Source organism: Capsicum annuum, chromosome 7 (assembly GCF_002878395.1).
Source record: "Capsicum annuum cultivar UCD-10X-F1 chromosome 7, UCD10Xv1.1, whole genome shotgun sequence".
NCBI classification, from domain to species: Eukaryota; Viridiplantae; Streptophyta; class Magnoliopsida; order Solanales; family Solanaceae; genus Capsicum; species Capsicum annuum.
Window position 1 is genome coordinate 69,805,880 of NC_061117.1, and position 27,309 is coordinate 69,833,188.

Below are 27,309 nucleotides of genomic sequence, written 5' to 3' on the forward strand. Positions count from 1 at the left end.
TTATCATATGAAAGAGAGATAATCTTACTTAGTAACTTTAACATAATTCTTTAAACTTCAATAACATATTAAGCAGAACCACAAGGTTCATATACGCCGGAACCAGATGCCGAACATCATCTTTTGGGTAGGGTAAAAAGCCCAAACCCCCTTCTAGGAACCAAACAGTGGCCCTTTTTACCATTGTTCTGTTTGTGACTCGAACCCTGTTGACTGTGTTAAATAAATAACATGATTTTAGGAGACATTATTTTTTTCCTTTTCCTAGCATAATTATAAGAATAGAATTCCCTTTTATAGTAATTGATTGTCTTTTCTTAACTAGTTAGGATTCACTTGTATAAATACCCATGGGATATAAAGACAAGCTAAAATATAGAGAAGCCTTTTTTTTCGTTCTCAAATGATTCAAGCACAATAAGTTTCATGAAATTTTCCTATTATGTCCACTATTGACTATGTATTGATAAAGTTTAATCTCTTCGAATTTTAGGGATGTGGATGGGTACAAGTTGTGGTACTCCGGCAGTGATACAAGAAAATCAAGGAACACACGGAATTGGCTCAAAACAGTCCAAACACACTCCAAAAACAGTCCATTAATTCAAAGAATCGAGGACTCTTTTGAAGACCACTCTCGGATTCAAGAATGAAATACAAGAAGGACAATATAACTAGGTGTTTGACACCTTTTGCAGCCAATAACAAAATTAGTTAACAACAATATGAAACAACAATGAGAAGAAGAACAACAACAAAAACGGCTTCGCAATACAAGATACAAAACGGATGCGAGATTACAAAAGAAAAAGGATAGATAGATAGACCACATAAAGGTATAATGTTAAGAACCCAATAATGCTAACTCTTGGACCCTTAACACTACACACAATAATAAATCTATCTTTGACAAAGACACAAGATCGGAATCCACCTCCCAAGCATCAATGTTTCCAAGCAAACGCAAACACAAGTGATTCTACACTTGTCTAAGCCCTAATTTCGATTTTGGTGCCTTAAGGAAAGAGGACTTGTGTGTCTTTGTCTTGTAAGACTTACAATTTCATTCATAAACTAAGTAAATAAAACCCTACATTGTTCTTTATATAGCTATTACAAGATATAAGTTAAAATGACCAAAAGGGCCTTCAAAGAGTGGGCTGCCCATCAAGTATAAGTTATGGGCTGATTTTGGTGTGTTTTGGGCCTCTTCTACACTTCAATTGGACACACCAAGTCTCGGGACCAACGCGCACCATATTCATGATTATTCTTGTATCAGGCAGTGAGAGGCGTCGTAATGGAGTGGGCATCTTAGTGGATGAGGAGCTAAGAGGGCAGGTGGTGGAGGTTAAGAGGGTCAGTGATAGGCTGATGACGATTAAGTTGGTCATTAGGGGGTTTACGCTTCATGTGTGTAGCGTTTATGCGCCGCAGGTGGGCTTGGATGAGGAGGTGAAAGCGTGTTTTTAGGAGTCTTTAGACGAGGTGGTGAGAAGTGTGCCTAGCTCGGAGAAGATTGTCATAGCGGGGGACTTCAATGGGCACATTGGGGTTTTTCTGGGTGGTTATGATGATGTGCATGGAGGGTTTGGTTTCGGTGACAGAAATGGTGAGGGGGTTGCTCTGTTGGATTTTGCAAGGGCCTTTGGGCTAGTAGTTGTGAATTCGGGCTTTCTGAAGAAGGAGGATCACCTGAGTACCTTCCGAAGCGCAACAACCAAGACTCAGATTGACTTCCTGCTACTTAGGAAGAGGGATAGGGGTTCTTTGTAAGGATTGTAAAGTCATTCCGAGTGATTATCTTTCAACCCAGTACAGGCTTCTGGTGATAGACTTGAGTATCAAAAAAAACAAGAAGAGTGGGCCGGAGAGAGTCGGTGGCTTGACGCCAGTTAGTGCGCTGGAGATGGGAAGAAGGTGGCGGGAATGGGGGTGTGGGTGTGGGAGGGTAGGTGGGACGCGGATGTTATGTGGGATAAGGAGTCCAGCTGCATCAGGGAGACGGCTAGAGAGGTGTTGGGGGTGTCGAGGGGTCGGGCAGGACGACATAAGGGGGACTGGTGGTGGAATAAATAAGTTAAGAAAAAAGTGGAGATTAAGAGGAGGGGGTATGTTAAGTTGATTGAGAGTAAGGATGAAGAGGAGAAACAAGTGAATAGGGAGGTCTACAAAGTAGCAAGGAAAAAAGCTAAGTTGGCAGTTACGACTGCTAAGACAACAACGTTTGAGAGCTTATATACGGGGTTAGAGGAGAAAGGTGGGGAGAAAAGATTATATAGGCTTGCTAAGGCTAGGGAGAGGAAGGGTCGTGACCTCGATCAAGTGAAGTGCATTAAGGGGGAGGACGATAGAGTTTTGGTGGAGGATGTTCACATTAAGAAGAGATGGCAGGAGAATTTTCATAGACTTTTAAACGAGGAGGGGGATAGAGGCACTATGTTAGGGGAGTTAGAGCATTCGGAGGTGAGCCGTTACTTCAGTTACTACTGTAGACGTTTTAAGGTTGAGGAGATCAGAGAGGCTATTCGTAGGATGTAGAAGGGTAGGGCGACGGGGCCTGACGAGATTTCGGTGGATTTTTGGAAGTATGTTGGGGGCAGGTTTAAGGTGGTTGACTGATTTGTTCAACGACATTTTCAAGACTGCGAGAACGCCTGAGGCTTGGAGATGGAGTACGATGATTCTGTTGTATAAAAACAAGGGTGACATTCAGAGTTGCAACAACTATAGGGGTATTAAGCTGTTGAGTCACACAATGAAGATTTAGGAGCGGGTGGTTGAGCGGAGATTTAGGAGGATCGTGCCCATTTCGAAGAATCAGTGTGGTTTTATGCCTGATCGCTCGACGACAGAGGTAATCCACCTGGTGAGAAGATTGGTGGAGCAGTATAGGGAAAGGAGGAGGGATTTACACATGGTGTTCATCGATTTGGAGAAGGCGTATGACAAAGTCCCTAGGAAGGTTCTTTGGAGATGCCTGGAGGTGAGAGGAGTTCCGGTGGCGTACATTAGAGCTATTAAGGACATGTACGATGGAGGGAAGACTTGGGTGAGGACGGCGGGAGGAAACTCAGGGCATTTTTCGGTCGAGACAGGTTTGCACTAGGGTTAGATCCTAAGCCCGTTCCTTTTTGCGTTGGTGATGGACGTGTTGACGCGGAGTATTCAAGGTGAGGTGTCGTAGTGTATGTTATTTGCGGATGATGTAGTGCTGATTGATGAGTCGCGGGGGGTGTGAATGAGAAATTAGAGGTTTGAAGGCAAACCCTTGAATCTAAGGGGTTCAGGTTGAGTAGGTCCAAGACGGAGTATTTGGAATGCAAGTTTAGTGACTCGAGTCAGGAAGATGGTGTGGTGGTGAGGTTGGAATCTCAGGATGTTTGTAAGAAGGATAGTTTTAAGTATCTTGGGTATATGATTCAGGGGAATGGCGAGATTGATGAGGATGTCTCTAAACGTATAGGAGCTGGTTGGATGAACTGGAGGCTCGTATCGGGAGTGTTGTGTGATAAAAAGGGCTTAAAGGCAAATTCTACAGAGTGGCAGTCCGTCCGGCCATGCTGTATGGAGCGGAGAGTTGGCTAGTCAAGAAATCCCATATTCAAAGATTGAATGTGGTGGAAATGAGAATGTTGCGTTGGATGTGTGGTTTTACTAGAGGGGATAAAGTTAGGAATGAGATTATCCGGGAGAAGGTCGAAGTGGCTTCGGTGGAGGACAAGATGCGAGAAGGCAGATTGAGATTGTTTGGGCATGTGATGAGGAGGAGTACGGATGCTCCTGTTCGGAGGTATGAGAGGCTAGCTCTGGATGGATTCAGGAGGAGTAGAGGTAGGCCAAAGAAATACTGGAGGGAGGTGATTAGGCAGGACATGGAGCAACTTCAGCTTACTGAGGACATGACCCTAGATAGGAAGGTGTGGAGATCGCGGATTAAGGTAGAAGGCTAGTGTGAGTGTGTGGGTTGTGGCTAGGGGTTAGGAGAGTTTGGGTGTGGTGGGGGTCTTAGGTATTGTGAGAGTATGTCACTACTAGGTGAGTATCCGTTTTCTTATATTTATTACGTATTGCTCGTATTTTCTCTTATTTCGGAATTCTCTGATATTTATTGGTATTATTTCTTATCTCTTATTTCTGTTTATGTTATCCACCATGTCTCTTGTTTCATTACGGCCTTGGTATACTATTCTCATTCTTGAGCCGGGGGTTTATCAGAAACAGCCCCTCTACCTCTTCAGAGGTAGTTTTATGGACTGCGTACATTTTACCCCCCAGACCTCACTTTGTGGGAATACACTGGGTCTGTTGTTGTTGTTGTTTTAAGAGTTCACTTGTATTTATGATTTGATGGCAAAAAAAATTATGGGCTGAAGAGGTGCATAATTTAAAGCTTATGAAATGGGCTAATGAGCGTATGTAATTAAATATTTTAGGAGAAGGCGTTTGTCCAAGTGACAAGCACACTAAAATATGTATACCAATTATGAAAAGGAAGTTTCGCTGGTTCGGGCAACTTCTTATGTATCCCCAAAGGATAGATGATATGGATTCTCTGCTAGCAAAAGTTATGAACATGTCTCCACCCGGGAAAGGAAATGAGATGACTTCGCAGGATGGGCCAAGATCACACACTATGTTTACACTAGTAGTTTCCGGAAACCAAAGTAACTCCCACTAAAGTACCTTATGCTTATTTAACCTTTTTTTTTTAATAAGCTAATTGTATTTCATTCATAAACAAGGCCGAGATGGCCATATATAAAGGGAAAAACCAAAAGGTAAAGAATCTACAAAATCTGATTCTCTACAAAGCCCACCCAATTTTCTATACAACTAGGGATTTTATGGGTGCACCAAGACAAAATAAGAGACCGGAGGCTATTCCTCGCTTGAGAAAAACTCGACTCCATCCCCTAAAAAACGCTCCTATTTCTCTCATTCCAAATAACCCACATTAATACAAGAGGGACAAATTTCATGTCTTACGCCTCCTCCTTCTATTCTCGCTTCTCCAACAAAATATTAAATCTTTCACAATTTTGGCATAACCCAAGAAACTCCGAACCACCAAAGCATATCCCACCATAATCTCATGGTAAAGACACAATGTATGAGTATGTGATTCACTTCTTCTCCGGTCTCCTTACACATGTAACACCAACTGACACAGACAACCTTATTCTTTCTAAGGTATTCTGCCGTCAAAATCACCCTTCTAGATGCTAGCCAAGAGAAAAAGCATGCGTTCCTCAACACCAACGCTATCCAAATTGCATCCATGGAAACACAAACTCCTCCCTAATTAGGAGATTCTCATATAAAGATTTAACAGATAAAATCCCATTGTTCCTCAAGACCCACCACAAAGCATCGAAATGACTTGCCTGTGAAGGATGGCCATCAATCTTTAGGGATCGGTCAGCTTTTAGCCATGGAAATGCCATCTAAATCTCAAATCCCAAAATGTCTCTCCACTATGTGACTCCCTAATTTGTTGGACCGGCATGTTCCTTTGGCATAGCATTCTATACAGAGTCTGGAAATCATCTTTCAATAAGCTATCCCCACACTACCTATGCCCCAAAAAATTAACTCTCCTCCCATTCCAACCTTGAATGAGATATTTCTGTTGAAATCATCCCGTCCCTTCATCATATTCCGCTACAAACCACATCCAAAAGGCATAGTGACATTTCTAGTTCTCCATCCTCCTTCTATTACCCCATATTTATCAACTATCACCCCTCTCCAAAAAGCTTGTACCTCAATTCCAAAATTCTCAAGTCATTTTCCCAACAAAGTTTTGTTAAAAACCGTCAAATCTTTAATTCGTAGACCTCCTCATTTTTTAGGAGATAAGACAGTTTTCCAATGTACCAAGTGAAATTTCTTTGCTCCATCCACCCTATCCCATAGAAAGTTCCTCCGCAAGCTTTCCAATTTTTCTGTGACTGAAATTGGAGCTTGAAACAAAGACATGAAATAAGTGGGTATACTCGATAAAGTGCTCTTAATAAGCACCTGTTGATTGGAAATGAAACATTGATGCTCTTTTCAAAATTTGTTCTCTCCGAGTACCAATCCAAATGGAAGAGTAGAAGAGTTCTGGTCTCCCCAAGGTTGGAATATCACTTTCAGAAGATTGATGAATGATTGAGAAGTGGACAGAGTAGCTGATCTCCTCCAAATCTTGAGTTGCTTTCAAAGACTATCAGCAGGGATAGATCCCATTAAGTGGAGGCATTCCAGAGATGGAGCTTTTTGTGAAAAATTAGTACACAAAGGAGTTGAAGGAGAAATCTAGAGGTAAGAGAGGACTTCGGAAACAGATTTGGAAGAATAGGGTGCCTACCAAGGTGAAATGCTTTTCTTGGTTAGTAACCAGGAAAGCTTGTCTCATACAAGAGAGATTGAAAAACAGACGTTTCCAGATTGCATCAGGTTGTTCTTTTTGTAATGAAGCTGAAGAGACCAATAGTCATTTGTTCTTGCATTGCAAAGTCACAACACAATATGGGCTTTATTCTTGGCTTCACATAGTCGGAGTGGGCTAAGATGAAACATACTGCTGATTTGTTGAGTTGCTGGATAAGGAGAGGGGGAAGCAAGAGTCAAAAGATGTGGTGGAGCATAATACCATCTTGCATTTGGTGGTCACTCTGGCAGGAAAGAAACAGTAGATGTTTTGAAAATATAGCAAATTCCATTGAAAAAGTAAAATGGAATTGCATGACTACTTTTTACTTTTGGTGTAAAGAGGAAGTGTTAGAAGTAAATATACAGTTAATAGAATTATTAGGCTTTTTGTAATCTACCAAATGTTACCTTTTTTTCCTTTTTGTTTGTTTTGTGTGGAACCAATTTTTGGAGGTCTCCAACATATTCTTAATGTTGATGAATACAACTTTACCTTTATCAAAAAAACAAGCACCTCTTTTCCTTCTTTGGACAAGCATCTTTTTTGCCACCCCGCTTATCTCCTTTGACATCATCTTATTTTGATGTCAAAAGTTATCACTTCTTCCTTATGTACCATTTATGATGGAATACTTAGTTATTCTCTTCACTTGTCTTCTCCTATCATTATAACTCTATCATACTTTATCATACGAGTGTAATTCCACGGTACCACATCGCCTTTGGCGGGGGTGATGCATCATATATATGATGGAAGAATGGATTTTTCAAGACGACAGAGCTCCACATTAGACATCATACACTTTTCAGCTATCACTGGTGAGCACCAACTTGTCACTCGGGGAATTTTGCTACATTATGTATCTAAGGTATTTGGGTGCGCGGAGGCCTTGTTCCAGTACTTCTACAACTTATGACATGTCATAGAGGCTTCATAGACTAGACTACTCACAGTCTCACATTATGTATATGTTTTGCGTCTCTTCCCTATTGTCATCTCATGTGACACTCATGTTTACATGGTTTTTGAACTAAAATGTTCCATTTTATGAAGATGTGCTCAAATAAGATTTATGTTTATGAAAATAATTTAATGACGACTCTATGTTTTTCCCATGTACACAATGTAGAGCTAGTCCGCTCGGTTGAGTTAAGGCACCAAGAAGCAATCCACCCCACCAATCATTTGGGGCATGACAGTTTATTACCTTTATTGATTGTTGCACTAGGATGACTTAAGTGTATTTGTTTAAGGCCAAAGTGAATGTTCTTTTGCTTCAGTCATTTTTTACAAGATGATTTGTACTCAATTCGAGCCTTGGAGTAACTGGTAAAGTTGCTGTCATGTGAGATCGTGGGGTCTTGGAAACCACCTTTGGCAGAACAGCAAAGTAAGACTGAGTACAATAAACCCTTGTGGTGAGGCCCTTTCCCAGAGCTTGTGCATAGCGGGAGCTTTACTGCACTGGGCTGCCCTTTTTATCTGGAGTTTAATGGGATAATCCAAAATCCATTAAACTAATTGTCCTTATAGCAGTGAACAAAATGGGGTTATTGAAAGGGAGAAATGGCATTTGTTAGAACTTGCAAGATCTCTGGTATTTATAATAAATCTACCAAAAAACTAATTAGGGATGCTATTTTAGTTGTTGCATATCTTATCAACAGAATGCCACTTAAAACCCTCAACTTTTAAAGTCTTCTCGAGGCTTTAAAGGGTGAGAATAAATACATTGTTCCTCCGAAGGTGTTTGGGTGTGTCTGCTTTGTTAAACTTGATCATAGAGCTCTTATACGTATCTTTATTGAGCATTTTCCTACAAAGAAAGGGGAAGTTGTTAACCCATCGAGAGAGCCTTTATTAGCAATGATGTTATCTTTCGAGAGTCCGAGCCTATTTTAGTATTACACCTTTACCTTTTAAGGGGAGAGCTATAAAGAGGAAGAGATGATTCTCCATAGTTCCACTATTGAAATTACTACCACTGAGAAAATGAAGTTGGAGAAAGAATTCAGGGTGATATTGTTGGGCATTTGGATAGACATGATTTGATAACTTATCAAGGAGAAACAAACTAGAGGAAATCGTTATGCAATTTGTCGAAGATAAATCTTCTTCTACTAATGAGTTACCTATAAGTCCTAACGAGATAGATTTGCCAATTACTTATAGAAGAAGATCCAGATCTTGTACAAATTCCTTTATCTAATTTTCTCTCCGATAACTTTGTCACCCTCGTATAAAACCTTTGCCTAGTCTATTTCCTAGATTGGAGGGAAGCTTTTGCAAATCCTAAATTGAAGCAAGCTATGATTGAAGAAATAAAGGTCCTATTTAACTTGTCAGAAATGAATGTCCTGTTTAACTTGTCACTTCACCATCAGACAAAAATTTGATTGCCTATTGTTAGAATATGAGTAGGAATAGGAATAGCATATAGAATCCTACTTGGAAAAGGATTGGAATGTAGTGTCTATAAATAGGACCTCGATGTAATAATTCAGATACAACAATTCAATAATATTCTTCATCTATATTTCTCACATGGTATCAGAGTCTCTACGATCTTGATAGAGAATCAAAGAGCTTCCACTGCCGGCGGTGGCTATAGCCCATATATGCCGTCCCTCTGGCAAATGATCATGTTACTAAAAGATTAGGCCATCGTGCTTCTTTCCAAGGACTACTTTCTCATATCTTTGCATAGCACCGAGCATCTTTCCAAGGACTACTTTTTCATATTTATTTTTCGTAGCACCATGCATCTTTCCAGATTACTTTCTCATATCTGAGTTGCATAGCACTGTGCGTCTTTCTAGTGACTCCTCAGATCTAATTTGCGTAGTTTCATGCGTCTATCTGGTGACTCCTCAGATCTGATTTATGTAGGGTCGTGCCATTATTCTAACTCATAATTTCTCTTTTTCAATAAGGTCGTGTCGTCATTCCGACCCTACCAATATTATTTCTCTTTTCAGTAGGGTCGTACTACTATTTCGAACCTATCCATATAATTTCTCTTTCTCAGTAGGGTCATGTCATTATTCCAACCCAACACATAATTTTTTCTTAGATTGTGACCACTTTTCAACCGTCAAATCTAATAATCAGGTGCGTCGGCAATTTTCCAACAACAGATCGACTGTCCGGCGATGTTTACTACTTTTCAAACCACTTTTTTAGTTTGTTCCTTTTTAATTGAGGTCTCCCCGACATCCAGAGCAGTCCTTATCAGTTTCCTTGCAGATATCTTCACCAAGTCCCTCACCGATCCTCGTATTAGTTACATCCATAAAAAGCTTGGTACATATGCCTTGTATGCACCAGCTTAAGCGGGGGTGTTAGAATATAAGTGGGAATATGAATAACATATAGATCATACTTGGAAAAGGATTGTAATACAATGACCTACTTGGAAAAGGAATGGAATGCAGTGTCTATAAATAGGGTCTCAATGTAATAATTCAGATACAACAATTCAATAATATTATTCACCTATATTTCTCACAACTACAAATCTATCTTCAGTATCAAACATAAAATTGATGGCTCAATTGAAGATTCAAAGCAAGGTAGGTGGCTAAAGGATTTTCCCAAGTTTATGGAGTTCAATATCAATAGATGTTGACCATAAGAATTCTTTTGTTGGCGCAGCTAATGTTGATTGGAACTTACAACAGTTGGATGGGTAAAAATGCATTTCTTCATGGAGACTTAGAAGAGGTGCATATGGAGATTCCTCCCCAATTTGATACTGAACAAAGTCGGGGAAAGGTGTGAAGACTTAAAAAAAGTCTTGTACAGACCGAAGTAATCCCCAAAAAGACAGCTTGACAAATTCTCCAAAGTGACAATCTCTTTCAGTTACCAACAAAGAAATGACGATCACACCCTCTTCATGAGACATAAAAAGGGTAAACATTATTCTCGCTATTTCTGTTGGTAACATAGTAATGACAGGAAATGACCCAATGGAAGAAGTTAGCAAAAAAATTTGAGATCAAGATCTAGGGAAGTGCAGAACTTATTTGGGATTGAGGTTTCTAGATCGAAAAGCAGAATCTCTATTTCTCACAGGAAGTATATTCGAGATCTCTTGAATGAATCTAGTATGACAGATTGCAAGCTAATAAAATCGCATATTTGAAGCAATCACAAGTTACAAACATGGGTCGGATGGTAAGTTGATAAAGAGAGGTATCCGAGGTTAATTGAGAGACTCATTTATCTCTATCACACTAGACCAAACATGACATGCTTAGTTAGCTTGGTGAATCAATTCATGCATGATCCCCAAGATTCTCATATGCAAGTTGTCTTTCAAATTTTGCGGTATCTGAAGTCTGGGAAATGTTTGTTTTTCCCAAAACATGGTCATTTCTAGCTAGAAGCTTTTACAGACGCGAATTAAGTTGGATCTTTAGATGAAAGAAGATCAACATAGTCATTGTACAAAACCTAGTTACTTGGAGAAGTAAGAAGCGAAGTGTAGTTGCAAGCTCAAGTGCAAAAGCAAAATATAGAGCTATGACCCAGAGTGTTTGTGAGCTTCTTCGGCTACAAAAATTACTGGAGGTATTAATATTGTTCGAAAAAGGGAACCATTCCTTGTACTACGACAACAAAGTTGCAATCATTACAGCTCAGAATCCTATTCAACATGACTGACCAAAGCATATTGAAATTGATCGGGACTTCATCAAAGAGAAAGTAACTAGTGACCGACCAAAACATATTGAAATTGATCGGGGCTTCATCAAAGAGAAAGTTACTAGTGGCACCTTGAGTTTGCTTCGTGTACCAAAAAGAAAACAACTAGCGCATATGTTTACAAAAGGACTTCCCATACTTTGATTTGCAAGTTGGGCATGTGCAACATCTTTGCTCCAACTTGAGGGGAGTGTTGATTGTGTTAATTAATTAGCATTATTTTAGGATACTTTATTTTTCCTTTTCCTAGCATTATAGAAATAGAATATTTTCTTTTATTGTTATTGATTGTCTTTCCTTAATTAGTCAGGATTCACTTGTATAAATACCCGTTCTCATGGTATGTAAGGAGTACGGACATATTGAAATACAAAGAAGCCTTTTCTTCTTTCTCAAATTCAACAAACCTAATTTTATTCTTGGAGAACGTGAGATCTTAAATTTCAGAAGCAATTCCTCAAGTTAAACCATGATCAGCAGATATGAAAATTCATTTATAGGCAGGAGAGCAAAACTTCTTCTCGCTACTGTGGTTCAAATAAAAAATGATACCATTAATGGCAAACAAACACTGAGCATATAAAGGAAGACAAATTTTGGAGAATCTTACCCCATGTGAAATGTGATTTATTCCCATAGCTGTATCTTGAATTATTCTAGCAGCCACCTAAAGAGCCATGAAGAAATAGATGAAGAAGAATGAAATAAAACATAACATTATTAATTAATACTTAGATTTGAACAAGTTCATTACGAAAAAGGAAACTTTAGTGGGTACTATCTCTGTAAGCAATTCAGACGACTGCAACTTTTAGGAGACAATGCAAAAGGCTACAACTATCAAACTATTCTCTTTATGAGCTTAGAAGACAATGCAAAAGGCTAAAACTATCAAACTATTTTCTCTTTATAAGCCTCCTAGAGACTTCAAAGTGGAGGCTCACAAGCATTTTTTTGCTAGTTTCTTGTTGTGCTACATTTGAGTCTAATGATCATCAACCATTAGCATTGTCATGCCTTCTGGCCTCCTTGTATGCGGTTAAACAAAACATGTGTCAATCCTTCTTGTAGAGTGCAGAAGAAGAGATTGAAGTAGCAGAAATTCAACAACAAAATACCTCGTAAGATCTCACAAGTGAGGTCTGGGAGGGTAAAGTGTATGCAGACCTTACGACAACCTTGGGGAGGCAGAGAAGGCTGTTTCCCGAAGACCCTAGGCTCAGATATAGCAAATCCAGGTACAAAGAAGAGGAAAATAGTGAAGAAAATATGACAACTAACAAGAGAACAGTGTAAAATCTACAAGAAAAACAGTAATTAGCCACAAAATAAACAACAACTATAGATAACTACGACTAAACCCTAAGCTACCATACTACGGTGCACGACAACGCTCCTACCAACTAACCTTCTACTCTAATACGCTTCCTCCGCATCCGCCTATCTAAGATCATGTCCTAGGTAACTTGAATATGTGGCATCTTTGTACCTACTATATCCAACCTCTTGCACCTCCATAAAAGTTGAAACTTGACAATGCTGAGAATTAAACTCTTTCCCCCACAAAAATTGAGGAATATAGAACATGCTCCAATCTTGAATTATAAACAAAGCTCTTGCATGAGAAGACGGCTCCAATATATTATAACCATAAGACTTGGAAATCTTACAGATGAAAATTGTGCAATGAACTAAAGTCCTTAGGTGATAACCCTTTTAACGGGCATTAGGGTTAAGACTTGATACAAAAGAAGCTAAAGGAGTTTCTCAGAGAACATATCTACAAAGGGCTGCCATATAAAATTTTCCCTAACATCTTTTAAATAACTTGATAGTTCCCAATATATCTCCCGAACTACAACAACTATGATCCAAGAATCAACAAACTAGGTCCAACCGAACATGGCATGATGGAAGGGCAGAATCCTGAGTACCTATTTCTATATGTCATAGATAAGGTATAGTGCTGAAATAAACAATTAGACATGCAAATTTTGAGCTAACGTATGTCTTTCAGGAACTACTCAACTACATAATAAATCAACTAAGAACACAAGCATGGATATCAGTTACTGTGGTGATATTCTCTATTTAGTTCCTTTATATTTATCAGAAAGCATATCAGAGAACAAATTGAGTAAACATATCAGAGTGATGCAAGGTTATTTTCAAATTTGCTGCATTATCTATTATTTTTAGGTATATCTTTTGAATTGTCCCTTTAAAAGCTTTGGAAGATCCCTATCAAGCGTATTAATAAATGTTCTTTTTAATGTGGTAAACTCAATTCCTCAAAACCACAACCCAGGAGCCTAACAGTCTTCATTTCCCTTTTCCTTTTTGCTCTTCTGTTGGTGACTTACACCCAACTTATGGTTGGGATCCTTACCAGTAGGCTATCCATCTCTTGTTGTTAAGCATACAAGTAAATGTAGCATTAATTAATGATCATCAACATTTGATGATATAAAATTCTTAAATAATTGGAAAATGATTATATATATGGCGCTTGTCTGTTTTAGTGGTTCAAAAGCTATACCACGAAATTAACTTGTTAGAATATGAGTAAGAATAGGAATAGCATATAGAATCCTACTTGGTAGGACAGTTATATTCTAACAGAACTGAAAGAAATACTCCACGCTTTAAGTTCATAGGTAGGACAGTTATATGCTTTAGTGACTACATCCATTGGTGAAGAGTAAGTGGATACTAGTTTCTTGTAATAAAGTTTGCCTTTGATAAATCCAGCATTTATTGAAAGCTTGCTTTTGGTTGTCTATAAAATGAATTGCCTAAGTTTCTTTCTGTCAGTATTTACTAACTATAGCCAAAAGAGCTGTTTAATTTGTGTCTGTGTATTGAGAATAGACATAAAAGAGACAGCAAAGATACCTCGCCACCATTGACTCCTCCATCATAGCATGGTTTCAGTGTAATAGCACGTTCAATATAGGGAGCCCAGCATCCACTGAGCAAATCCCTCCGGATCATCTCTACACCAGCTTGGTAATGCTGCATTGCATACCCACTCATGTGCTTTATAATTGTATTCCGAGTAAAACCAAGGTATATGTAAATAACAAAACAATAGCCAATGCATGTACCTCAATCATATTCCTCAGAAATGGTTCTTCATTAAAGTAATCTCTGCGTACAAAGACAAGTGGCACCTTGTATGCCAAGGCTTCACTTGTTGTGCCATATCCAACTTTACCTGAAAGAAAGTATATGCTTGATATGAAGCTGCAAGACATCTGAAGCTGCAATAAAACCTTACAGAACTTTAACATTCCCTACCGAGCAAGACGTCTGAAGCTGCAATTGCATCAGGAGTGTAAAAGTCCTTCGGAAGTTTTATGAAGTTGGAAGGCATCTCCTGATCTTCAGAAGCACCACAGACCTTTACCAGCAACACAGACCATACTTTAGAATAAAGCTCTAGCAGATTTCAAAGCAACTAGAATGCGCAAAGTGGAAATTTACCAAAGGATTAGAATAACTAACCAAGCATATCCATCCTTCAGGCAGATATTCCTTTTTCAGCTTCCAACCAGCAGGCTGCATGAGAAATAGTATACAAGATTGTTATCAAGTGCACAAGAAATGTGATGCCTAGTCTACTAAGGGTACCTTAGATATTTACTGAACCTCCAGGTGCATTTTCTTTGGAAAAACACCTAATAGTCCAATCACTTACTCCCACAATATCTAGGAAGATTAACTAAACTACACCACCGCGCCTGCTCATGAAATGCCAGTAAAACCTAATGCAAAAACTAAAATTCGAAGTCTCAAAACCTATCTTCTAAGGATCCACCAATAGAAAAATAAAACTAGAGTTGCTAAGTTGAGAATTTGAGAAGAGCTTTAATTTATTTTATTTAAAAAAAAAAAAGAAATCTGAGAAGACTAGTCTCTGGCAAGAAAATATATCAAACTCATCTAGCATTCCTTTAAAATGAGACATTTACCTGCCCACCAAAATTATAAATAAGGACTTTATGGCTGTCTAGAATTCCAAGGTCTTCCCGAACCTGTATCACAAGAATATTGATCACATGAAAAATTAGGCACTTGTCAAGAGGGTGACTTAAGATTGTCAAGTCACCTTTTCCCGAGTTTTGTGTAACCTTCTCACAACAAGGGGAACATCAATTACATCCCGGAAAGCAGGCACTGCAAGGAGTGTTGGTTTTAACAAACAATCAAAATAGTACTATGAGATATAAAAAAAAGAAACAAAATTAATATACTGAGAATAACACATCTATTCAAATGCAGTACATGAATGTTCAATATTGAATCCAGAACCAAAGCAAAACTGAAAAGGGAAATGGAAACCGGGTAAAATCAAACTGCATAAAATAGTTGAGAAATGGAAATTACATACTTGGGCAGTATCCTGGCAGACGAATTACAAACTCACATTGAGAATAATCCTCCGCTATCTGGATTAACATCATTCATCGGTCGCATTGATGTTAGATTTTCCAACGGAAATCAGATGAAAGCAAGGATTATAAGTTTCAATTAGAACGTCACAAGATGTTACTATGCTAGTACTAAATGCATGGCATTTTAGCTGAATAAATATATAGTAGCTTCAGTCTCCTACACAACTGTTTGATGGTTTTGTGGAAATTCTCTTTCAGAGTATTTGGGTGGAAATGAGAAGGAAAAACCTGACTAGTGGAATATATAATTTTTACATTTCTTTTGCTGAATATATATCTATTGAAGATTCGGTAATCACCTGCCAAATTATTGAACGATTGTGACATCCAGCAGCCATAACATAACCAGCATAGATGAAATCCCAACTGCCAAAGTTTTATACAATGGAGAGAGACAAATTAACAGCTTCCTATCTTCTTATGCGGTGGTAATTTTGCATTTTCAAGAAAAAAACAATATGATGATCTCATACATCCTAGACATAAAAAGAAATTCTAAAGGACGATGTGTCAGTATTCTTTTCTTTCACCTTTCCCTATAACAGACAACAGCGACATAAAAAACTTACAATGGAAGTGGTATTCTAATTTCCAAAAGTAAATATGAATGAGCTCATATAATTTCAACTATCCATTTTACAGAGAGTTCCTATGTTGATTACTTAACTACTGGAATTTATCACAACCCATTATGGAGTCACCTAACGTGTTAATCCAAAGATGTATAAATAATTAAGAGACAAGAAAATATAGGCATATAATGAACTGGTCATGAAAATGAAGGTAATCACCTCAAAAGCTTGTTAACTCTTGACTCTAAATTAATCATCCAGTGAAAGAGATGATAATGTGATAGTAATCTTAATATAACAAGTTCTTCAAGACACTCTAGTAGATGCACATCCAGTCATTAATGTTCAATCCGCTGGCAAAAGGGCAACATGCCCGTGTCCCTATTCTCTCTCCAAGTTACAGAGAGAGTTACACATGCTAAGTAGCAGAGATATAGACATTAAGGTCATGTTGTACATGGACAAATAGGAGGACGAGAATTCTAAAATTCTGGCAGACATGAGCATGGACTGGACAATATTTTATTGCACGTATTACGTATGCAAGCTTTTATGAAACCTCAATCAACCAGCAAGGTAGAAATTGCAAGAAATATTCATAATTGTGTACAAAAGAAACACATCACTGATCCTTAAACACCTCAATTCCACCTTCCTCAACTTGCCATAGCTCAACTTCAACGCAGTCTATTGATTAAAAAGTTTGCAAACTGGAAATACTTTGCAGGTTTACCATGAAAACTCCCCTACTCGTGCAGCACAACATTAAGCAACGATATTCACACAATCCCAGCATCCATGAGCTATTTATGTATATTATATGAGATATAACCTAAAATTCAACAACACGAGTGTGTTACCTGAAGTTTGTGCAGCAAATTGCACGAATTCCAGCATCTGCAGCTGCTCGGCATGCAACAGGAACTACATCTGAGATCTACTAATGAAAAAAAAAAATTATGCAATTCACATCAGAAATAAACTCAAGGACAAAGAATAATGTTAGTTTAATTATACTTAGCAGGAACTTATAGCCTTATTAACTGAACAATACACCAAGGGAGGTGCAGTTCTTTATTTAATTATGAAGCATGAGCCTTATAAAAGACCTTTGGACTCATGTTGACATAATATCCGAAATAGCACAGGTTCAACTGCTAGGCATCAGTGTCTATTGCATATCTCAAATTCATTCAGCCTTCAACCACTGGACATATCTAGTCCTTGGCACTCAAATGTACCCACATATTTTTCCTTCTAATAATGTCATGATTGAAGAAGAAGGAGAAGAAAGAGAACAAGGGAAGAGGTGAATCACCGATCATTCCATAAAATACAACATTTATATTACCAAACAACTGAAAATATATAAGATACTGACATTTATTAGAATATAATGCATGTAAGTATGCTATAATAATTGGATTTACGTCATTACACAATTGATAAAAGATATACAACAACAACAGCAACAACTAAGCCTCAACCACGAACAAGTTGGGATCAGCTATATGCATCATTTCTAATCATGTTTCTCCATTTATACTCATCATAGGCCAACATCATATCAAATTAACAAAGTAAAAAGTACTACCAGTTCAACATACTTTTTACTGGTAAATATCTGATAGAGCTAAAGGACTCCTAGAAAGCATAGGAAACTCCTGGAAAGCATAGGAACACAAACATACTAATATGACTAAAAGCTATTCTCAACTAATTACTGCCGCTTACATAGATCTTTCTCTTTCATTTTGCTCTATCTTTCGCTAGGTCTGCATGAATTCAAAGAAATTGTAGGTCTTTCCAGATAATTTCCTCCCATGCAATTTTAGGTCTACCGTCATCACTTTTATAAGCTTCACTCATGGTTTCCCATCTACAATCAAGTGTTAAAGCAAGTGTGAGAAATATAAGAGAAAAATATTATTGAATTGTTGTCACTACATTATTACATTGAGGCTCTATTTATAGACAATACATTCCAATCCTTTTCCTAATAGGACACTACATTACAATCTTTTTCCAAGTAGGATTTTATATGTTATTCCTATTCCTACTCATATTCTAACACTCCCCCTCAAGCTGGCGCATAGAAGACATATGTACCAAGCTTGTTATGGATATAACTAATATGAGAATCGGTGAGGGACTTGGTGAAGATATTTGCAAGAAAACTGATAAGGACTGCTTTGGATGTCTGTGAGACCTCAATTGAAACGGAACAAACTGAAGAAAATGATTCGAAAAGTAGTAAATACTGCCGAAAACTGGTATAAAATATACGGGTCATCTCAAAATCAAGAGACGAGTAGATCTTGAACGTGAAAGTCACCGGAAACTTAGCCGAAACATGCTCACACGCCGGATTATTAGATTTGATGGCTGAAAAGTGACTACAATTTGAGGAAAAAAAAAGTATATGGGTAGGGTCGGAATGATGACACGATCCTACTGAGAAAGAGAAATATGGGTAGGGTTGGAATCACGACACGACCCTATTGAGAAACAGAAATTATATGGGTAGGGTCGGAATGATGGCACAATCCTACTGGAAAAGAAATTATATGGGCAGGGTCGGAATGATGGCACGACCCTATTGAAAAAGAGAAATTATATGGGTAGGGTCGGAATGATGGCACGACCCTACTGAAAAAGAGAAATTATATGGGTAGGGTCGGAATAATGGCACGACCCCACATAAATTAGATCTGAGGAGTCACTGGAAAGACGTACGGAACTACATAAATTAGATCTGAGGAGTCACCAGAAAGATGCACGGTGCTATGCAACTCAGATATGACAAAGTAGTCCGGAAAAATGCATGGTGCTACGCAAATCAGATATGAGAAAATAGTCACTGAAAAGAAGCACGGTGCTAAGAAAAAATAAATATGAAAAAGTAGTCACCGGACAGATGCATGGTGCTACGCAAAGATATGAGAAAGTAGGGGAAAGAAGTGTAGTGGCCTAACTTTTGCTAACCTGATCATTGGCCGGACGGGCGGCATATATGGATTATAACCGCCCGCCGGCAGCGGAAACTCTTTGATTCTTTACCAAGATTGTGGAAGCTCTGATATCATGTGAGAAATATAAGAGAAAAATATTATTGAATTATTGTCACTACATTATTACATTGAGGCCCTATTTATAGACAATACATTCCAATCCTTTTCCTAATAGGACACTACATTACAATCCTTTTTCAAGCAGGATTTTATATGCTATTCCTACTCCTACTCATATTCTAACAACAAGAATGTAAATACTTTCGAGTCCTCATATTGTTTTTTTTAGCAGCCAACAAAATGAATCATCCATGCAAGATGCTGTCTCATTGGGGTATGCATGCTACATAGTGCAACTAAAACTATAGTATCCTTTAGGTGTATAAGCAATTCAATCTTAGGCTTATATTTCTTGAATTCAAAGGCACTTGGCTGCATATGTTGGCTTCACTTCTCAAGTTTACATTTCTTGAGGTATATCCACTTAGATAAAATCACATTAAGGTTTCTAAATAGTTTTACATCATTTGACAGACAAAAAAGAGCTTGACAATTCACCAACTACATTTAGTAAAACTAACTATCCCACTTCCCCTCTAATCAGAATCTAGACTCGTCTGATTATGCAAGTTCAGCCCCTACTTTGGTGCTGCTTTTTCTTAGTCATGATTTATCTGTGATTGCCAATCCCATTTACAGTTCAAAAAGAGATATTTCCTTTCAAATATCACCTATATTTCAGATTGATGAAAAACAGAGATGCTTTTTGATTAAGAGAGACTTCCATTTTGAATTAACCAAAATTCCTTTTAATTTAGAAATTTCACTTTTATCTAAAATTTATTTCTTTTTTTTAACAATTGAATTTTAGTAATGATATTTTTGATGCCGTAGGTACATTTCTGATTTTCAATCAATTCATTTTAGTCATACATTAAAAGAACTTTTGCTCCCTTCAGCAAATTTCCCCAGATGAAGTGCCAAATGTTTTCACTCTTCACGGCGCTGTAACACAATGTAGTACTTCTGGTTACAGGAGAAATAGATCTTAACTAGCTTGTACTAACAATACATCAATGATTGTGTTTCAAAAATTAGCAGTACAAAATAAAAGCAGATGCCGTGTAAGGATCATATTACCACTAAGTCAGCCTTGATAGATTTCAACCATTCAACTTCTGCTGCCAAGATCGAATCCCTGGTTAGTACGGCTGTCTGGATATACTGGATAAAGAATTAGAACAAGTAGCAATTTCAATCAAAAGGCCTGATATGAATAGAAATCAGATAAGTAACTGCATCCATAGAACCTTTTGCCTCATCATAGACTAAGTGGCCCACCTTTTCCAGTGAAGCAAGACGGTCAACTGTCAAAGCATCTGCTTGAACAGCACCACAGTCCAATAGAACCTGGAACACTAAAATCTCATCCTTAGAAATATTAGGGTACAAGTACATAAGCTTTGATCAAAGGTCAGAATGCTGGTGCCTCCAAAGATAACATGTTCCAGCTTCAAAACATTGACCAATTTTCTGAATAACAGTACATTACTTTTCCCTTTTTTTCTGTAGAAAAAGGTAAAAGCTAAGATCATCAAGGTTAAACTATTTCATCCTTTCACATAATGTAATTGTGAAGGAAAATTTTGTTCTGCAGATCCACAGGATTAAAACACCAATAAAAGTCCCTTTTTAATGCAGCTATCTGTTGATTAGTTCAAAATCAAACAGCAAAGGATGAAATCATGAACAACGTTTCCTTGAAGGATGCAATCATGAGGGGATAAACTTGACTTCACAGAGAACAAGCATTTGTAGTCCCTGATTCGCAAGAACCAAAAGCATGCAACCGCGGCATACAATGCTCAGTTATCTTAAACTGACTAACCTTATGGATGATTTATCAAAAAAGACTAACCTTACGGATAAAAAGTCCAGGAGACTGTGTCTTAGTAGTATAAACATAGTCAGGAGCACCCGTAACCACATGAACTTCGTGTCCTGCTTGAATTAGATGACGGACAACCTTGCATTACAAAATCTAAAATTAGGGAATATTGGTAAAATATACGAGTAATTAATGAACATTGCAGGCTAGTTTCAGATTTAAAGAAAATAAATCAAAATGTGATGGTATAAACCAAAAAAAAAAAGAAAACAGAAGAAGTGGCCACTCCTTATGTCATCTAATCTTAATTGTGAGAAATAATAAACAAGCACCCTTTGCCCTAAGTACAAAAAAATGATGTCAATGTTAATTAACTAAATTCCTTAAGTAAAAGAGAAAGAGATTTCTCCTGAAGCGGAGACATTGACTAGCAAGCAGAATATGAACAGAAAATCCTATTCAATCATGACATAAGCTCTCTTCAGTGGCTTTGTTTGCAGAGACAGTTCTGTCAGAGAGACATGACATAGTCAAACTGTTCAGCAGTTCTTAATAATGCTCCTAAAAAATCTAACTTCATGGGGAAGATAAACTAAGTAGTTAGCGGTAATTCTCCTCAAAAAGATCTAAATGCATAAGGCAGGTAAACTATCAGCACAAAACGGACACACTCGGAATGATCTATTTTAGTGTTGCATCGTTCAACATTGACATTAATGTAGTGATACACAAGATGATATGGAAGGATTAGGGAGAGCTACCCAAATAGAGGCCCCTAACAAACTTATGCTCAAAAAAAACGAGCCTATAAAGAAGATATGGAAGGGTCGGGGCTAAATACAACATTGGTGAATTAACCACCGCTAATAACAAGGAAATAACTTCCTACTACTATTGAAACGAGAAAGTGGAGGAATAACCTCCTCACTGCTGTCTGCTAATAACTGCCTACCGCCTACAGCGAAATAGAAAAACATAATTAATAGATAAGTTATCTTTACTACTAATAAGCCTACAAACAACAACAACAACATTATAACTAGCTGCTGAAGTAATATACTTGCTGATTTGATTTTCCATGTGTTAACTGTTGATAGACTAAAAGGATGTGCTAACATAGCATCTTTTGTCTAAAGAGAGGGTACCTTGTATTAATTGTTGGAAAATTTGATAGATGACGGCAGTAAGCCACATAATCATTTTTTACCTATATTTGACGGTGTCTTGGTATTTATGACTGAATTGTTTTGACTTTTCCCAAAATAAAAAAAGAATATATTATCCCAGAAAGTTAAACAAAATGCAGTATGATTTACCATCAAGGAACAATTTTTAGCCATAAAAGAAGTGATCTAAACTGGTAATAACCTACCAATAGATGACGTCGTTAAGGAATTAGCAAAACATTCTACAACATTTATTCTCGAAATAATTATACAAAATTGGATCAATCAATTTGAACCCACAAAGGTCATTGTTAATTCCAGGAATGCTCAATGGTCAATACAAAACACTCATTTCCCAGAAATATACATTCACATACCAGAAAAAATACAAAAAATTCAATTGCAGTTCAAAAAATTACCAAAGGAAAACATGACAAATTAAATCCCCCCCCCCCCCCCCCCCCCCCCCACCCCAAAAAAAAAAACAGTACCTCAGCAACACGGGTGGCATGGCCAAATCCATGACCAGTAACGTAATAAGCAAAGACAATTGACTTCTTCTCCGATCCCACCATTCTTCAACAACAATTTCCACTCACAAAAACTTCAAAAGGTCACCAAAAAGGTAAAGTTTTTATTTTTTTTATATGTGAGAGCCTAAATGAATTTGCAAGGGATTAAATTCAAAATTCTTGATAAACAAAAGCAGATCCAACAAGATTTATGGGGCAAATGTTTATCTGATGTCAATACTTATATACACATAGAAAGTAGTCCTATAAAACAGAATGCTGATGCGTGTTGGGGGGGGGGGGGGGGGGAGGGGGAAATCCAAAAGTTTTAAGTGCATCTGTGGTAGGTATTTAGTGGAAAGCAGAAACATGATGAACAAAAATGCATCGAGAATTGCGAGGGCGGGAGATTGCGGATTCTCTCTGTTTGGTTGTTGCAACTGACTTCCATCTCTACCCTTTTTTTTTTTCCTTTTTCTTCAATTTTTGCCCTTTAATTCCAATTCCAAAATATAATTAACTCTATCGGAAAAGAGTCAAAATTATTTTTAAATTATGTTAAATTAAATAAAAATACATTTTGTTAATAGTTTGAATAAAAAATGTGTCATAAATAGTTGGGTACAAAAGTAACCTAATTTTTACTTAATTAAGTCAACGTCATATTCTTTTTTCTTTTTTAAAAACAAATTCTTTTTTTTAATAAAATTACTATTATTTTTGAAAAATCCTTTTCTTGTTATTTTCTTTTAAAATCCCTTTGACTAATTAAAATAAGTGGGATGTAATTTTTCTCGTTCTTTATCTCATTTTATCAAGTAAAAATTAGTGATGAGATTACTATGACATTGATTATATATAATCTATATTATAGCTAAAAATTTGATTGAAACTTAAAATTTCATTTGTACCACATAAATTAGGAGGGAGAATAACATATATTATTTGAAAATTATGCAAAAAAAATCATCATAGAAATCACAATAATTAAAAATTTAAAATATTCAAAACATATAAAAAATTTGGTTGAGTCTCGAAATTTCATCTATGTCATATAAATTGAGATAACATATACTGAAACAACAACAACATACTCAGTATATTCCCACAAAGTGGTGTTTATGAGAGGGAGGGAGGGAGGGAGGGAGGCGGGTGTGAATGTACGATGTCCATATCATCACCTTAGAGGTGAGATAGAGAGACTGTTTTTGATAGATCCCTGGCTCAGGAAAAAAACAGGCTATAAACAAAATAATAAAAGAACAAGACATATATTATTTGAAAAATACGTAAAAATTATTATAAATTATAATAATTAACAATTTAAAAGATATTTAGAAACCATATAAAAACTTTAATTGATTATCCTAATCTCATCTATGCCACATAAATAAAGACAAAGAGAGTAACATATATTAAAAGAAAATAACGTAAGAACTACTAGAGATCACAATATTTAACAACTTAAGATATTTAGTAGCCGTTTGGCCATGAAAATTATTTACATTTTTTCAGAAGATTATTTCACTTTAGTGAAAAAAGTGAAAACAAGATGTGTTTGGCCATGAAAATTCCAAATACAATTTCGGAACTGTATTTGGAAAAGTGAAAACAAGTTTTACTTGTTCTCACTTTTTTCACTCATACTTTTCTCACAAAATTTAAAAAACAATTTTAATTTATATTCATGGCCAAATACAACTCCAACTCCAACTTCAATTTCAACTCCAACTCCAACTTCGAAAAATTATGATTTTCATGGCCAAACGGAGCCTTAGAAAACGTATAAAGAATTTATTTGACTTTTCAAATTTCATCTGAATCACATAAATTAAAAAAAAAGTTACATATGCTGAATCTGTACTTGCATGGGCTTCTCTATTAGTACAGTAATAATTTAATTGAGAGAGAAAGACCCTCCCCCCTCTCTAGAAATTTGTTCTCCCCAGGATTGTTCCTTTTTACACTATTCAAAGCGAGTTAAGCAATGCGTAATGACAATTTTTGAAACCCCACCGGAACCCCCAGATTTATGTGTCAGCCACATGGCCGTCGATGACTTAGCTAAACCAACCTTTTGAGACATAGGAAGAGATGCCTACCTATCAAACTCGGAGCAATTCATCTCTCCCTTCTTAGATGATAATAAAAGGAACTCTACCTCTTAAAGCGATGAAATTCTCCTAACGGAGGTGGATAAACTGCATCTATACAGTCCTTGGAAATTCTCTATTATAATTAAAGTGGTAGGGTGGAATTTCAACCACCGATTCCTCCAATCCAAATTAACTGAACTCTGAAAGCTTCAAGAAGAAATATCATTGATAGATCTAGGCTTCCACTTTTACACCATTAAGTTTAGTCTAGAGACAAGCCAAAGAAAAACGCTACAGAAGGGATCATGGTTCAACATTGGTTCTTATATTTTGGTGAGAATTCAGAAACCTAATCTCGTTCCTAGTGACTCACAAACCTAAAATACCGCGATCTGGTTACACTCACCATATCTGCCAACTGAGTTCTACGATAAAATTATCTTAGAAAGAATTGGGATAAAAATTGGTAAACTTCTCCGAATTGATTCTTGCACCTCTTCGATATTAAAAGGTCGGTAGCTCGTATTTATGTCTAGGTACAACTGAAAACACCATTGCGTACTTCGATGATTATAGGGAAACACAAACAACCAGTCTTATTTGAGGGAAGGGTTTTCTTTGCAAAGTTTGTGTTCAATTGGGCAATCTGGCATTAAGATGCCCACATGTAGTCTATGAGGAAACCCAACCAAACCCTTCAACTAGCCATAATAATACCTAATTACACCAGAGTGAGAAATTTGAGTGGAAGATGGTTGTTTTCAATAAAGGAAAAAAGAAGAAGACTTCGACCCCCAACAAGCTGCCAGATCAGCCAGTAGCCTACCCCAGACAAGGCATCAAGGTCAAGCATTATGATGCCTAGTTAGGTCGGTCCCTTGGTACGATTGGCTTTAAGAGACCACCACCGCCTATAGTCAAGGATCCAATAAGGATCTCCGGTGATCCTCAGAGTTCAAATCTAAAGGGTAAAAGAGTATCCTCAGAGATTGGCCGAACCATTATCAAGATGGAAAAGACAAGTAACACCTCCATAGGTGTTGGCCCATCAAAAAAGGCCCCTAGAAAAAAGGCCTCATGGCTCCTCGGAATCAAACTTGTGTTTGGACCAACAATAGGCCCATAACACTGATAGCCCATCAGGCCCCTTTGGTTTAAACTTAAATGAGTTAAATAAAAAATATTCTTCCCCAAAGTCAACTCCCACATCCACTTCTAATTAGGGAACTATTCAAAAAATAACATCTCTGATTAACGTCTTTCCTCCTCCTCGAGCATCTAAACCAACTACTTTCTTAAATAATCAGTTACCGAGGCCTGATAACATTCTTATCAGCTCTGTGGATAAAGGGGTTGAGGTGACCACTCCTCCTTCCAACAAAGGCCTAGAGTACCTTACTTCTAAGAAAATTTATCCTAAGATACCAACCAGTGGCATTAAATCTACATCTCTTACACTTGAGTTCAATCTGACTCAAAATCTTGAACATGATTCCTCCACCAGTAATGAGGAGCAACCCCCTCATCTCTGAGCCTCTGCCTCCATCTCACCAACTAACCTCTTGGATGGAACTAGGGTTGATGGGGAAAACTGTACCACTCTATCTCCAACTAGAGGAGAAGAAAGTGACCTTGGTCATTAAGAACCCCTCTTACCTGGCTCAGCTCATTATGGAAGAGATGAATCAGGGGTTGGGCTATCTGGGGCAGAATATCTAGATGTTAGCATTGATGGACACCTCCAACCAGATATCCACCTAACTCCTATCTCCACAAATCCTCTCTCACATAATGAGTTAGGCAAGTCTAACCTAAAGATTCATGGGATGCTAAAAACAGTTCCAAAATTTGTGATAATCCAAGAAGGAACTCCCTTAGACTCAATGACCCAATTCTGTATGGACAACACTCCAGAGATGGGAGAGAGAGAGAAAGCCTTAGAATCACTACAAAAAAAATAGAGAAATAGAAAAGATTCTAGCATCCCTCAAAATCCCATGAACAGATATAACAACATTAGAAAGACTACTAACTTCAAAATTTGAGGATTTAGTAAGCGAAATGGAGACAATCCTGTTTCCACAAGACCTATCCTCATTAACTTTAGAGATATTCCCTCTCCAAACACTTAGCTCTACTTCATTCCCTCTTTGAACACTTAGCTCTACTTCATTACCAAGATAACACCAATATCCAGAGTGTCATGGCCCGAACCAGGGTCTGGCTATGATGGGTATCTCAAGTCCGTCATAGATCGGAGACTAACCCCTTAGCCTAATCCAACAGAACATAATATAAGGATAGTAGCGGAATTTTGAATATATCACAAGATATATAAGCATGGCTCAAAAGAAGTCTAAGAATTCAACAACCAATCCCAAGTCCACAGTAATCCACAAAGCATCTAGACAATCGAATACTAATAATAGTCGGGACATGCCCCAATAGCCAAAAATAAGTCCAAAAAAAAGAGTCA

General features: G+C 37.4%; 1 protein-coding gene across 8 annotated transcripts in view; it reads right to left on the reverse strand.

The window, feature by feature from the left end:
- The window catches only part of LOC107877950 (L-arabinokinase), a 32,938-nt gene extending 9,621 nt beyond the window's left edge, over positions 1-23,317 (reverse strand). For 2 of the 8 annotated variants that reach the window (XM_047393577.1, XM_016724775.2), the window contains exons 1-14: positions 22,717-23,317; positions 21,090-21,197; positions 20,513-20,581; positions 20,312-20,395; positions 17,021-17,097; positions 15,888-15,954; positions 15,525-15,582; positions 15,243-15,310; positions 15,106-15,168; positions 14,639-14,692; positions 14,432-14,534; positions 14,239-14,348; positions 14,027-14,146; positions 11,742-11,798 (exon numbers count right to left, since the gene is read on the reverse strand). In XM_047393577.1, the coding sequence (XP_047249533.1) occupies positions 11,742-11,798; positions 14,027-14,146; positions 14,239-14,348; positions 14,432-14,534; positions 14,639-14,692; positions 15,106-15,168; positions 15,243-15,310; positions 15,525-15,582; positions 15,888-15,954; positions 17,021-17,097; positions 20,312-20,395; positions 20,513-20,581; positions 21,090-21,197; positions 22,717-22,800 (1,122 nt within the window). In that variant the 5' untranslated portion in view covers positions 22,801-23,317. Of the gene's footprint in view, positions 1-11,741; positions 11,799-14,026; positions 14,147-14,238; positions 14,349-14,431; positions 14,535-14,617; positions 14,693-15,105; positions 15,169-15,242; positions 15,311-15,524; positions 15,583-15,887; positions 15,955-17,020; positions 17,101-17,894; positions 18,040-20,311; positions 20,396-20,512; positions 20,590-21,089; positions 21,198-21,979; positions 22,015-22,716 lie in introns of all 8 variants that reach the window. The other 6 variants (XM_016724774.2, XM_016724773.2, XM_016724776.2 and 3 more) reach the window with 5 other exon arrangements.
- Between the last annotated feature and the right edge of the window lie 3,992 nt (positions 23,318-27,309).